The sequence below is a fragment of the Centroberyx gerrardi genome, chromosome 15, assembly GCF_048128805.1.
Source record: "Centroberyx gerrardi isolate f3 chromosome 15, fCenGer3.hap1.cur.20231027, whole genome shotgun sequence".
NCBI lineage: Eukaryota > Metazoa > Chordata > Actinopteri > Beryciformes > Berycidae > Centroberyx > Centroberyx gerrardi.
Genome location: NC_136011.1, coordinates 11,032,543 through 11,047,500, shown reverse-complemented (window position 1 = coordinate 11,047,500; position 14,958 = coordinate 11,032,543). Strand labels below are relative to the sequence as shown.

The following is a 14,958-nucleotide window of genomic DNA, read 5'->3' as shown; positions in this document are numbered from 1 at the left end:
CCATTCAGCAGCCTCGGCTAAGTGCAATAGAAGACCCCGGTCTATTGTCTGACGCCGAGTCTGTTTGAGCTGCGCCAGAACGCTCACTTCATCTCCCAGCGAGTTCAGAGAAACAGTTAAGTCTCAATGAATAGGGGCGGATTTACACAAGTAAAAAGACACACTAAACACATTCAGTCACACTCCAGCACTCAAACAGAGAGCTGCTTGACCTGCGTGACCTTCTCAGAATGTCTAACCACACTGTATGACCTCCCTCTGCTTCCCGCAACAAAACATGCAAAAATAATACATGTACATGCAAATGGAGAGGCAGTGCTACTGTAAGCAGAAAAGAACAGGGGGGAAAAAAACAAGCATCATATTAACTGGTGAACAAAATTGAAGCATCTACTGTATTTTTGTTGGCATGTCATTAGCCATGTTGATTCAGCTTTCTCCTTTGTCAAGAGGTGTAAAATAATAAGAATGACAAATATTGTAATGCTAAATTGCATAAGGAGACTGGTGGCATTTCTAGCAAGTTAGCTATTCCCCACAAGTATGTGGATAGCCCCATGTGAATCTATACAACATTCAGGTACGTGTATGATCACGCACACTAAATGGCCATATCACACTCAGTAAAAAAGCCATCTGGAGGCATCAGCACTTCTATGAGCAGAATTAAGTCAGAGTGCAATGACTTCCTGGTTTAAAGTGCCTCCAAAGAGCCCCATTATTACCTTCCCAGAATGCAAATGTGCTTTGGGCCAATTAGAGGTTGAGCCAATACCAATGTAAGCCCATAAAAATCAGCCCTTCCATAATCATTCAGCAATATGACTCATGGGTGAGATTGGAACAGCGGCCTGTAAATGTGTCATGATTATGACTCTGTGCTTCAAAATGAATGGAGGAGCCGTGCATTTCATTCCCACGGCACTGGAGCAGCGCCACGCATATGTTAGTGTCAATGCTTCTAATGAAATAAATAGACTTGTGATAGTACTTATTAGGCCTCAATAAGTGGCAGGTAAAAACAAGGGGCCCCATGGTGGATCAAAGGCAGTTAAATGTCTGTCTTAGATCTCCTTCTATCAAGGGGTATTTAGGGAGGGGGGTGGGGGAGGTGGGTGGCGGGGGGGCTTTTTTGTTTGTGGAGACAGACGCCCTCATCCAGGATGTCTCTGTGTAATTACACGCCAGAGGACCTTCATTCCTCTCCTCCTCGCAGAGAGAGATGAAAGACAAGAGAGACATAGGCATGTAATCGCTCCTCTGACTGAAAGAGGGGGAGAGCAGGAGAGGGACGGAGAGAATAGGAGGACAAAGGGATGGTGAGCGGCGGTGGGGTTTTAATAAACCTCCTCTGTCTCTTGTTTACAGAGTCTTGTCTTCTCTACCTCTTCCTTCGCTCGCCTGCTTTCTCTCTCTCTCTCTCTGTCTCTCTCTCTCTCTCTCACACACACACACACACACACACACTCTCTTTCCCTTCAAGTGAGGCTTCATTATTCTCAGAGTTGTCTGTGCTTTGCCTCAGGACAGATGTGTAAATTGTTGTGCTAATGTAAGGCCCACTGCTGAGAGCTTTAGCGAGAAGGAGATTTACACACTCCACACCACTGTATAACTGTCACTCACACACTCACGCTCACAGGAGCATAAAGAGGGAGGCCGTGAGTGACAGGATTTGAGCGCACGCACTCACCAGACCATGTGCGCATATGCAGGCGTGCATACACACACTCACACACACTCACACACGCGCGCGGCCGCTGACAGAGGCGTGGGTGGACGTACACATACAGACATAAATGTTCTATTTCCCTCTGCCAGTCACAGTCTCCTAGCCTAAATCTAACAAAAGACTCCCTCACCTCATCACAAAGGGCCTGAGAGCAGCAGTGGAGTTACAATCTGTCGCTTTTCTTTCTGCAGAACTCCCAGCTGCGAGACAGACTTTTTTTTTTTTTCCATTACAAACATTATTTACTCTACAGGGTGCAGGGTGGCGAGACACCGGGAAGCCACTTTTAAATTATCTCCCATCCCTTCTGATGTAATGTTAAAGTGGTAATCCGCGTTTTTTTTTTTTTTCATTTTCGTGCCAAGCGCTCATAGCTGTGTTTCTGCACTGCACTTCCGCTTGCCAATCAAATCCAGCACTGTGACGTCTTTTTCCTTGGATTTTCTGTTGATGAAATTTGAGTTTTCTTTGTCTGTTCAGCCATCAGATCTTTTCCCAGGAAAGATCTACCAGACACCAGATGGTCAGAACAACTGGATATAGGTTGAATCACTATAGTGGTATATCAATCAGTGATAGAGGGTAGCAAAACGGACACTTATTTCTATGAAAATGTCACAGATTATTGCTTGAAATGTTTCCTAAGGACATCTTTAACGCCTTGTGTATTACTGCGGCTCAGGTATTAAATTTGTCTGTCACCAGCAACATCGTCACACAGACTCCATCTGTGAGTTCATCAGCGGCCGTCCCACTCTTCCTCTGCTCTGTCACACTAAACTAACTCTTGCTGGTATGGCTCCTTGCTTGGGTCCGTGCCAAAAATAAATGTGCTTTCTTATGTGTTAAGATTTAATTATTTTGGATGCACCATTCATTTTTTTTTTTTTTGGGAGGGCATTTCTGCTTTATCGGACAGATGGAAAAGACGGGAGAGAGACGGAGAGATAACATGCGACGCAGGTCCCAGGCCGGATTCAAACCTCGGACATCGCGGTTACATGGTATGTACCTCAGCCAAATGAGCCAGCAGGACGCCCCGCACCATTCACTTACCATATTCCTGCCTTTTTGTGCTTTTTCTCCTGTGTTTTCTTGCACTCCTGGTCACATCCCTGCCAAGTAGCCTACGCATGACGCTGGGTGACTGACTGCTCCGCGGCCTCCGAGGGGCTCCAAACAACCCATCTGCCTAGGAATCTGCCCGTCCGTCTGCCTGTCTGGCTCTCCACATGTATGTCTGTCTGTCCCTGTGTGATCCATGTTTCTTTTGTCAGGCAGCGTAGCAGGAGGACAGGGCCGGGTAGCAGCGTGAAGGTTGAAGCTATAGCTGAGGCTCGGTGTTTAATGACCCACTATAACTACACCTATTCATCTCCACCGGCGCAGCGCTGCTTTAACACGTGGAATTGGTCTTCTGTAGTGAAGATGTTGTCCCGCTAAATCATAACTCCACCGTTTAGCTGTTTACCAATATGTTTACGTAATACATGTCTCTCTCTCTCACTGCTTTTCATGGGTAAAAGCCTCACTTCGATACGCACAAAACCACACCAGGCACGTGCCAATACAGATTACACTCATCTCGACGCGGTTCAACAGCATGACGTCAGAAAGCACAAAAGAAAGAAACTGGTGGCGACTGCTCCACTTCCAGATAAACCAACCAAGCAGAAACTTTAAGCTCACATTTTTCCCCGATCAATAAACACCTATATGGCTTTCATTTACGTGTGTGACGTGCCTTCTCTACCTGCTCTACCCTTCCCCAGCAGACACACACAGACACACGCACACGCACACGCACACGCACGCACACACACACACGCACACACACCACCCCTTGTTGCTGAGAGGATTGGAAGCAAGTGAAGCTGAGCAACAGCAGCGGTAGCAGCAGAGGAGTCAGAGAAGAGACACTCGGAGTTAATGAACCCTCTCCAGTCAGCATGGCTGTCCATCTGCTTTCATAATCCCCATAAACAGCAGGCCATGGGCACTGCCCAACCAGACACACACACACACACACACACACACACACACACACAAACACAGCGTATCGTCATCCTAAATATGCTAAACGAAGAATGAGGGCTGCGCTTTGTGTGCATGTGTGCGTGTATGTGGGGTGTGTGTGTGTGTGCATGTGTGTGTGGGTGGGTGGGGTGTGGGGGGGTTGGGGGGGGGGGGGGGGGGGTGACGTGTCCATTATAACGCCTGTGCGTTAGCTCAGCTCACCAGCTAATCTGAGCGGAGTGGCGGAGCAGTGCGGGGGCGAGGTGAGCGTGAGGTCGGCCGTTGAGCCCATCTGGTCAGCAGCAGGTAAGAGGCTGAAACACACACCCGCTGACACACTTCATGCTCATGAGCTCTTACACTTAAACGTAACCTTAATTACACTCAGGTACATCTGCCACATAAAGCACACCTATAGCTATTGCCTGGCAGCCACCAATTAAAACCTGACGCTCATATGAAATGATTCATAACCCTACAATGGCCGATAGCGTGCGGCAGTTTTTCTCTCAGCGTACACTGCGTATACCTGCCTGGCATGGTAAATGTACCGAGAGGATAACCCAGGTTTCCTCCTGTGTAATCAGAAAGGCTGCCAGAGAAAGAGAGACGGTGTGAGCGCAAGCTGTTTGCTGATTGAGACTGGGAGCGTGACCCTACCGTGACCCACGCAGGAAAGGGTGTAATACTTAAGTAATACGGCTGGCTTCACATCAGCGTACTCCCATCATACACACACACACACACACACACACACACACACATATGCACATGGGTGTACACGCACACAGCCATCACACACACACACATACACAGCCATCACACACACACACACACACACACTCACACACACAAACTGAGCCAAGAGGAGCCTGTCAGCCCCTGATTAAGACCTGCATCCAAGGCGAGAACAGAATCTCTACTCTGTTTGGAGGCTCCCAGTCAAAGCCTCTGGAGGAAAAGTAAGAATTAAGTCCTGGAGCTGAAGACGGCTGGAGGAATTAAAGGGTGGATGAGGGCAGATCTCATTCTTTCACTCTTCTCTTTACTAAGGTTGTGATCCAAGAGTGTCTGAGCAGGAACAGGGATTATTGCTCCTACTGTGTGTGTGTGTGTGTGTGTGTGTGTGTGTGTTTTGTGTGTGTGTGTGCATATGTTTCGGGGATGAAGCTAGATACTGCATGGCTCCTTTAGCACCATGATGGAGGCTCAAACTAAGAAGAGCAGAGCAGAGGAGAGGAGAGGAGAGGAAAGGAAAGGAAAGGAAAGGAAAGGAAAGGAAAGGAAAGGAAAGGAAAGGTCTGGATGTGTCCTTGTTGACCTCTGATTAAGTGGCCAATCACTGTTCCATTACTGAGAGAGACAGTGTGCTAGTGAACTGTGCTATCACTCCATGACTTACTCAGTGACTCACATACACACACACACACACAACAACAACAACACAGCCGCACACTGCTGACATGCAGCCAATCACACAAAACCCACCCTCCCTCTCACGCATACACTCATTAGGCATCATTCTCCTTGATTTGAAACACAAGGGAGGAAAGAAAAAAATGTAAGTTGTTTGAAAGTCCTGCTGTTGCCTAGCTGCCTGTGATGCAGGCAGAAGGACGCAGAATCGTTTCCGTTTTCTCCCTCACCCTGAGATATGCAGACGTACGCTCAACACCCGTCTCTCCGGGGAGGTCTCTCTGTGCCATTCCCCTACTTTAGACACACCAGCTGCTCCGTGTGTGCTCCGCAGTGTTAAGATCCCCTTCCCCACCTCGCACAAGCCCCCAGCGGCAACCACCACATCCACTATATACAGAGGCGTAACAAAGCCCCCCCCCCCCCCTCCCCCCTCCTCCCTTTACCTACCCGCTACAACCCAAACACCCCCCACATTCAAAAGTACCCCCGGGGCAGATGGGACCCTAATAAGCGTTACACTCAGAGAAATAGGATTCTTCACGGTGCCTTCTAAAGAGCAATTCCCAAACTCCGCCAGAGAGCTGACTGGAAAAAAAAAGATGGAGTGAGAGAGAGAGATGAGGAGGAGAGCGGGGTGCTTTGAATGGATGACAGGTTGGTATATGTGAGACTATAGGACTAAAAATATGCCTGATGGGACTATCAAGAGGATACAAGGAAGCGGAAGGGGAAATGGGGACAAATGAAGACAATTTATTAATGCGGATGTGGGGAAATGTAGCGTTGTATGTTAAATTCATAAAGGAAGTCAGAAACACACCAAGTAACAAGCGCGTCATCGCCGAGCTTCTCTAACACTGTACATTACGGAACGCTTTCTATCCCAAAGAAAAGTATACTGTTAACATACTTTAAGCAGAATCTGCTGCACTCAGCCATGCGCACAGATGCAGTCGGACACAAACAGACACAAACATGAGCGTAAACATCCACAGATTGGCCGCGGTCTAATCTCTGAGTGGACTTGGCTCAACTGCCTTTTGAAGACAAAAAGCCTCTGCTAAGAAGATGAAGGGAATCTGCATGGCCTCAAAACCTCCCTTTTTAGACCAGGACACACACGGAGCACTGGATCACAGCACAGCCAATCATATGCTGACACTCCCTCTGATGCGCGGACCTAAGAGCAACCATTTTTACCAAGTGTGTGTGTGTGTGTGTGTGCTTGTGTGTATCTTAGGGTAAGGGGTTGTTCAGGATCTGGCATGGCCCCCCGTGGTGGATCCTGATCCTATTGGTCACGATGCTCTCTCAGCGCTGCTGAGATCTTAAATGAAATTCCTCCACTCACTCACTCTCTTACTCACTCCTCCTTCCTGACCCAGCAGGTCCTCATCCATTATACACCTAAATGGTACCTTGTTATCAGAGGACGTGGCTCTTTTTTGCGTGGGTGTGTGTGTGTGTGTGTGGGTGTGGGTGTGTGTGGGTGGGTGCAAACACTGGCCTTTTGATGTCAGATGTCACTGAGCATGTCTTAGCATATCAATCGTTAGAAGAATCGGAGAACCAGATTCTTCAGCTGACACAGGCAGGCGCGGTCTTTTCCTGTGCACAAGTTACGCAACAGTGACACACCTACAAACAAGCACACAAACACACACACAGGCACACACACACACACACACACACACTAGCTCGTGTTGAAACTGTGAATGAGTTTTGAGTGTGTGTGTGTGTGTGTTCTGCTGTTGTCCCCCTCACCCCACACAGAGGGGCAGAAAAAGCCCTCTGGACTCCTCTATTCATCTAAAGCACAATGGAACCCCACAGAGGTTTTCTTCCTGTTTCCCTGTCTGCCCCACCCATCTTCCCCCACGGGGCAGGATAGAGGGGCAGGGGGTACCCCGTCCTGCCGGCCCAGCCACTCAGCTCCCATCTGCCACTGAAACTCTCCCTCCTCCACCCCTGATCCATACATCCCCCCTTTCTCACTCCATGCTCAACTTTTTTCACTCGATGGCCATTTCAGGACCTGTTTGTGTTTTGAACTGAATTAGGAAACTTCAACTCATTGATGGAGTGAAATATATTTTGTCGTCACTGGTGAAATAGTTAGTTTGACCTTAGGAGACATACCTTTGCAAAACAACTATTTTCTTTATAATATTTCAAACATCAATGGCTTGGGATTTACTTTAAACAATGTTGCATATTTATCACGGTTTTACATGAAAGCACACAGGTAGAAAGAACCAACTGGTATGAGATTAACAAGACATTTTTACTGGAGAAGAAAAAATTACATGAAATATGTAAATAGCTTTACTTAATGATAAGAACATATTTTTAAAAGTTGTTTTTTTTTAGGACATGCGGTCATATAGTTTCGAATTAGTAGGCAGTTTGAATAATATTGATTACTAAATCATTATTACCCCTGGATTCTAAACACTTTCAGAATATATTGTCTTCTGCAGAAGAGAATAATGATCTGTAATTAAAACTATATTCATCTCAAGTCTGCCAATCTCTCCTCGAAACTTTCTTCTGCTACTAATTCCACTTTCCATTCTTTATCTTCAGCTCCCTCCTCCATTTGCCTCGCTGTTTTGCCCTCCTACAGAACGCTTGCTGTTTGCCACAGATTTATGGTCCAGTCGAACATGCAGAGTATTGGCAAAGCATTAAACATGTCCACTCTTAATACTGTGAGCTCTCTCCATCGATAAGAGCCTTAATAAAAACATCCCCCTGGTGGATTTGTGTGTCTCTCTTTCACTTTCCACTCTCCTCCTCCCGCCTCCATCTCTTTCTCCCTTAACCACTGTTTCTTCTGCTGCTTTCCTAGTTTTAACCTGTTCCCTCTGCGCATCATCACTTCCCTTTCCCTCATTCTTTTCCACCTACCCCCCCCCCCCCCCCCTTCTCCCTGCCTCATTCTCTGGCCTGTGCCAGAGGCTTAATGACGCTTGAATGCCACTGCTATGGAGTTTTCTCCCTCGTTCTTTTCTCATAAAGGATATTTAAAAGCCATGCCCCAAGATCCATCTATCTCAATATGTCTCTCCTGGATTTATTCCTCTTCCATCTCCTCTTTTTTTTTTCTATCCACTTTCAGATGGATAGCATTACCCTGTGTAACCCTTCTCCCTGTTTGGTTCACACACATCCTCTGTAACAGCCCTCGGCTGCAATTGGCACACTTACACCAATAGTCAGTCTTTTATCTATCCTATAAATGCCTATTGGTACCCTAAAACTCTCAACTACCCCCTGTAGCCATCCGGATCAGTTATGCTGCTGAGAGCCGAGCAGCTGTTCCCCTCCCACTTCTTTCCCCTTCGCCGTCTCTGATGTGGTGTCAGGGATCTGAGCATCATAAGCACATTTTAAATATTAACAAAGACCACTTTGCACGTATGAATAATACAGCAGAGAGGGCCAGTGGCTGGCCAGCGATCCCATCCCCTGCCGCCTGATGGCCATAAAACTAATGCACTGCTCCGGGACAGAGCGCGGCCGGGCCTCAGGAGCTGCTCTGGCCCACGGCCTGGCCCAGAGAGGGCTGCCTGTCTGCTGATCTATCTTGGTGTCCAACCACCTGTCCAAATCTCTGTAGATGCAATAGCCTGGCGGCACTTTTGTTATGACTACATGTTTCAGAGACGCTTTAATCTGATCTGACATCTCAATCTGTTGAGCGTCTCTGAAGCCGAAACTGCTTTGGTGTTTGTTTGAACTTGGCTTTGTTGTCACATTCCTTCTTTTTCATGCATCTACAATTCATACGCCGCTTCGACTCTCGGAAAATTGCAAAATTCTACTGACCAAACTGTGTGGCCGAGAAACAAATACTTCAGCAGCGTTTTTACTTGCTCACAGATACTGGTGAGGGATCTGATTCTTCCTCCAGTCTTCTTGTAGCCACGGCACTGTTAGTCAAGAGCATTCCCACACTTAACACAATGAGACAGCACGTCCTGGAAGAGTGTCACTATTCAGCCAGCCCTCCATGGGAGTGTCTGACACGTTACGCTCCCTAACTCTGAACACTCCGCTACCCCTTCGCTCCCCTCGGCCTCGCTCTCCTCCTGTCTTGACCTCCTAGTCCGGACCCTCAACTCCAACCCCCCTCCACCCCCACCCCCACCCCTCCCCTCCCCCACCAGGACTTGCTGGGCACCCGGTCATCTCCATTTAATCCTGATCTGTCACAAACTGCGCGTAAACACACTCTCCGTATGTCGGTTTTCTAACTCTGATGTAGTCATTAATAATGACCAGCACAAACACGCGCATGCACACACACACACACACCCTCAGAGAAGCAGTGGCCAGCGGGGTAGTTACTCCAGACAAGTGTTCCTGGCAGTCTGGGTAATTAATGTGTATGTCAACACAGGGAGAGGAGCACCATAGCAGAAATGTGAGCTCAGCACATCCACAATACAGGCAGAGACCGAGACAGGAGGGGTGGGGAGTGGGGTGGGGGCAGAGGAAAGGTATACACATAATGGGAGAGAAGATAAATGCAATCTGTCTGTCCCATCATGCATTCCCTAAATATATCTCTGCCTTCCTCTCTCCCAGACAGAAACTTTACTGGGGCACACTGAGCTATTGTCCCCTGGCGTCCCCTCCTCTCCTCTCCTCCCCGCCCCGCTCCCCTAACAGGACCTCACTGCAATCCTCGACTGTTTATTTCAATGTTTCTCATTTCTCATGCAAGGATTTTGGAACGGTCCACAATTTTAATAAACATAAGCTGCTTTTCTGCTCCGCCTGTCCAGGGAAAACACAGACACGAGGACCTTGGGCGGTACGGCTGGAGTTCTTATTGACATTCGAAGAAATACCCACAGACTTGGACACACGGGCGTGTATGTGTTCCCCCCCCCCCCCCCCCCCCAAGATTATCTTCATCATTAGGAAAAAATGGATTTCTTCAGCAGAGTGTAAGATTTATTTCTTGGAGTGGCCTTTTAGTAAAGCTCCTGTAGACTGTTGTAGTTATTGTTGTCCTCACTGTTCTTTTTTTCCCCTACTGTAAACCGAGCTTAATCCACAATCCACTAAACCTTCAGATTTCTGCCTAGTATTTCAATCTGATTTGGCAAAGGGAGGGGAGGGAATGTCCAGGTTCAACTACCACTGGCCCACACCATAGGAAATCATTAAACTAACGCAGCATTGGAGATGTGCAGTGTCACCTTGGTATCCAGGTCCTGGCACATCAGCTCACCAACAGAGTGGTTTGCCCTGTGTGCCAGGTGATTTCATCTCCATGAGAGCTTGCTGCATTCAGGGGGAAAAATTGAGTCTTTGATGGCATTAACACCGGACAATCCAATGATAAAAGTATCAGCCTGGTGATCAAAGCCTGCAATGTTCCTGAGGCTCAGCAGACTGCAATACAAATACTGTGACAAAAATGGTATAAAATAGTCTATGACCAACTTCAGTACAAGTTGTACAACCAAGACTAAAAACAAGTGTCACTACATTTAGATTCAAAAAACCCTTCTCGTCCCCTCGGGCACTTCGAGTGCGTGTGTGTGCTTTTTTTTCTGTATTACTTTTCACAAGGCTTTGCTTTTTCTTTTAGGAGAGGCCAAAAAGGCACCGAGCAAAACCTTAATTACTCCCTGCGCACTGGGGGGTTTTGCTTTTTCCGCTCCAAGTAGAAAAGAGGAGCTCGAAGCAGGGGTCTACTCTGTAAGACTGAGGACTTTCCGTTGGCTGTAAAAGTGCCTGGTCAGTAGCAGGCTATCCCAGACCCTCTGCCCTGCTGTTCAATAGACAGTCCGGAACATGTTTTTCATTCCCATGGATCAAAAATTGCATTGCATCACTTTGTGGTTGGTCAGTTTTGGTTAATAGTAGAAAGTCTAATGACTCTATTATATTTGTAACCGATGTGATCAAAAGACTCTGAAAATATAGGAAAAAGTCTCTCTCTCCCTGTGTCTGTGCGTGCATGTGTGTGTGTGTGTGTAAACTTGCGTGTATGTATGTGTGTGTTTTATAAATGTTGCAGCCACGGCACATTTGTACAATATTTTACAAAAACTACAATCCCAACTTATCTGCCGTTGCAAAGCTTACCAGTGCCAGACGCGGCATATCCCCCGACCAGAAGGAGAAGCAGCAGAGGACCGAGACGTTGGTCACGCTGCATCCGAACAGAGAGCATATTTTCCGGCTATGCCGCTGCGAAATGTCCCGGGTAACCTTATGGTACTTTTGACGCACCAAGTGGCGCTTCTCCAACAAAGTCTTTGCCTCTGAAAAAAATTCTCAGAGCGATAGAAAAAAAATAAAATACAAACGAGTCCATTAATTGGTGTTTGGTGTCGTTATTTTGGTAAATAGTTGACTCTTGGCTGTGGACACAAACAGGCTGCAACACCTCCGCGACTCCTTGCCAAACAGCTTGTGAATTTCTGAGAATAATGGGAATGCGTAATTTCCGTCCGTGCGGTCAAAGTTTGAAGAGGCCTGGGAATATCACACCCATGGAAAATAAAGAAACAATTTGACGGGAATATTCCTGGTAGATATCATTTCCAGCTCCGCCTGTGCCCGGATGGACGGGGAGCCATAAGCGCAGAGGTGCCACCAAAGTCACCAAAAAGTTTGGCGCATCATTGCTCTGGATGGAGAGACCAAATTAGACGAGGGAGCCCGATTCCCAGCAAAACGAAACTTGGTTTGCGACCATACAAAAATAAGTACCAAGGGAAGCTGCTGTCAGATCGCCGTGTGCGCTGCAGACTGGACTCCCGAGCCTGCTGTGGGCCCCTGGGTGTCTTGTCCTGTCCCCGTCCGCAAGGTGTAAACAAGAACACGGGGATCAACACGGAGCACAATGCCAGCCTCCGGACTACCAGTCCCCGCCTGGCCAATCATAGACCATCCTGCTCCTCCTCTCAGAGTGAAGGCTGAACAAGTGAAGGTAAACTAGTGGCAAGCGAGGAGGAAATAGATGGGAGGGAGAGATGGAAAACCCGGACGCTAGAGCGCACAGCCTCGCTCTGGATTCATCAAGGCTGAGGCACTAAGGTGTTATTTCAGACAAGTGAGGCTGATTATTGAGTGTGTAGTGTATCTTTCTTTATGTGACTCTATCTCTATCTATCTATCTATCTATCTATCTATCTATCTATACATCTATATATCTATCTATCTATACATCTATCTATATATTCTTTCAGAGGTTCACTATACATATATATATTCTCATATCCAATAATAACTCACTAGACCAATCCTCTTTCTCTGCCCCTGTTGCTGCCTGTATCTAATATGGATATGCATAGCCGTCTTGAGCCTATATAAAGAAGTCCAGCAGCATAAGTCTGGTTTATGAGAGCATATTATTTGCTGTCAGTCCAGCCTTCTTGCACACACACACCCCTGAATCCTAGTTAAGTACTCCTGGTGGCCACAAGAGAGCACCATTTCATAAATGAGCCTATTTCCAATGGAGAGACCCAAACCGACTGGGTCTTCTGCAGCCCCCCTTTACTAAAATAAATGCCCTGCCCGATTGGCAGTGGTGACGGGCTCTGATTGGTGAGCTGAGCACCACAGGTGCATTGTGGGGAGGTGAACACTGCTTTACCTATGTTCAGCGGTATTAAAGTTGGGTGCTCTTCTGCAAACTGATGAACTAATAGATCATACTGTATATTGCTCAGACTTACTCATCACATCAAAAGCAGTGATTATAGTCTTTGCACATTGGCAACCAAAGTTAATTTTAAAGTGGTAATCCGTTTTTTTTTTTTTTTTTTTTTTTGGCAGCATCTTTGTTGCTAAGCGCTCATTGCTGTGGTATTTCCGCACTGCTCTTCCCAGAGATCACCTGTCAATGTAACAGTGTGTCCAGAATTGTGAGTCTTTTTCTTTGGATTTTCTGTTGATGCAGTTTGAGTTTCTGTAGGTGGCGCTCTTTTCTTTGTCTGTTCAGCCATGGTGGCTATCACTGCTCATGCTAACTACCCAGTTCTTCTTCCATTTACTCATCACTTTGTGTGCGGCAGAGGATTTTTCCCAGGAAAGACCTACCAGACACCCTGTGTTCAGGACAGCAAATGTAATGAACTGGGTATAGGTTGAATAGATATTATGTTATATCAGTCAGTAATAGAGAACAGCAAAATGTACATTTATTTATATGAAAATGTCTGTATGCCATTCTCACACATTGCTTTTAATAGGCTGTATCACTATCTGGCTCATACTAAGTTTAGAACTCAATCTTTCTGCTACTGTGTCACAGAGATGGTCAGTGAGAATAGGGTTTGACTTAGCTTGACATGGATTGGAGACTGGATAAACAGCACTTAGTGTTAAATGCTTAAGAATAAAATAAAATCCTTAAGAGTAAAACAGAGTAAAGCCCCGATTTTAAACACGGGGTGAGAGGGAGAGAGAGAGAGAAAGAAAAAGAGAGACAGTGCTGTTGAGCCTAAAGCTATAGCCCTTTCTAAGATGTGACAGTATCTGGCAACAGAACAGCATTGCTGTACTTTGCTCAAATCCAACTTCAAAGGTCATAATCCGTCTGGACAAGTGATGACTCCCAGTTCCTCCATCCTCCGATGACAATTATCCTGTTTCCTGGAGCACAGAATATGCTCGGGCTTATTTATTTATTCTCTAAGTCTTTATTGTGACTGGTGAGAGAGTGCGGGCGAGCGAGGAAGAGAGTGACAGAGACGGGGACGGAGAGAGAGACGTTGGCGGAGACAGTGAGAGCGAGCGAGGGAGGTTATGCGTGAAATGGAGGGCGCAGGTTATGTTTGAGACATCCATTTGCCTTGTGGAGCTGCAAATGTGTTTTCTGTTTACATGTCTGCGCATGTTGTAGATTCTGTGTGTTTGTGTACCTGTTATGCTGCCAGTCTGTTCTTTCATCTGATAAACTACCTGCTCAGCTTCAGGAGTGCATTAAGTATATTCCTACACAACAATACATCATCCTCAATCATTTGCAGATCACTCAACAGTGTCATTTCTCACTGTGTGTATGGCGCTCACTCCACACAGTTTCTGTGTGACTATCTTTGGTGACATGTGTCCTACCTTGATGAGGTCATGCAGGATGTTGCCACTCTCTGTAACAACAGCATGCTCTAATTAGACAGTTTGCCCTCTCCTCCCTCTCTCCAACACATATCCCCAGTAATTAACGACAGGATGACAATGTTGAACTTGCCATAAGTTATTATTTTGTTCTGCCATGTGCGAAGACTAATTGAAGATGTAAGTCAAGGGCACCCGATGGGAAACTAGAGAGGAAAGCTGGGGGAAAGTAGAGCCATAATCAAGTGGGATCATGGAACCCATATGCAGCGCACCATACAGAGGCAGAGACAATGAGAAAGCTAGGTCTATTATTAAGGCATAATAGGCTAGCCGCCGAGGACTGTTTAGCACCGCTGATTCCCCTTTGCTTTGTGTTGCAGTCTTGACATAAAAAGGATCAAACCGGCTATCTCTGTAAAACAGAGGGGGTCTAAAAATAGGAGGCATGCTCTAGAAGTTGCTGTGGAGATAATTGAATATTATTTTCAGGAATGATTAAGTTGACCTATCCAGTAGACTAATTATTTCTTGCAGGCCAGAGGAGAACTTGTTTAATAGATTTTGGTAGCAGTGAATAAGGCAAATAAGGCAGCCAATCTGCAGGCTTTCTGCTGACCAGGAAAACATCATCCGTGGAAAAATGAATAATACTGATCGTTAGTTTTGCCCGGGGGTGATCACAGATCGTTCCTGCA

At 46.6% G+C, this 14,958-nt stretch overlaps 1 protein-coding gene across 1 annotated transcript in view; it reads right to left on the bottom strand.

Moving 5' to 3' along the window:
- unc5b (unc-5 netrin receptor B) overlaps window positions 1-11,953 on the bottom strand; it is a 48,877-nt gene extending 36,924 nt beyond the window's left edge. Inside the window, exon 1 of the mRNA XM_071897942.2 lies at window positions 11,276-11,953. Coding sequence (XP_071754043.1) covers window positions 11,276-11,363 — 88 coding nt within the window. The 5' untranslated portion in view covers window positions 11,364-11,953. The remainder of the gene's footprint in view (window positions 1-11,275) is intronic.
- Between the last annotated feature and the right edge of the window lie 3,005 nt (window positions 11,954-14,958).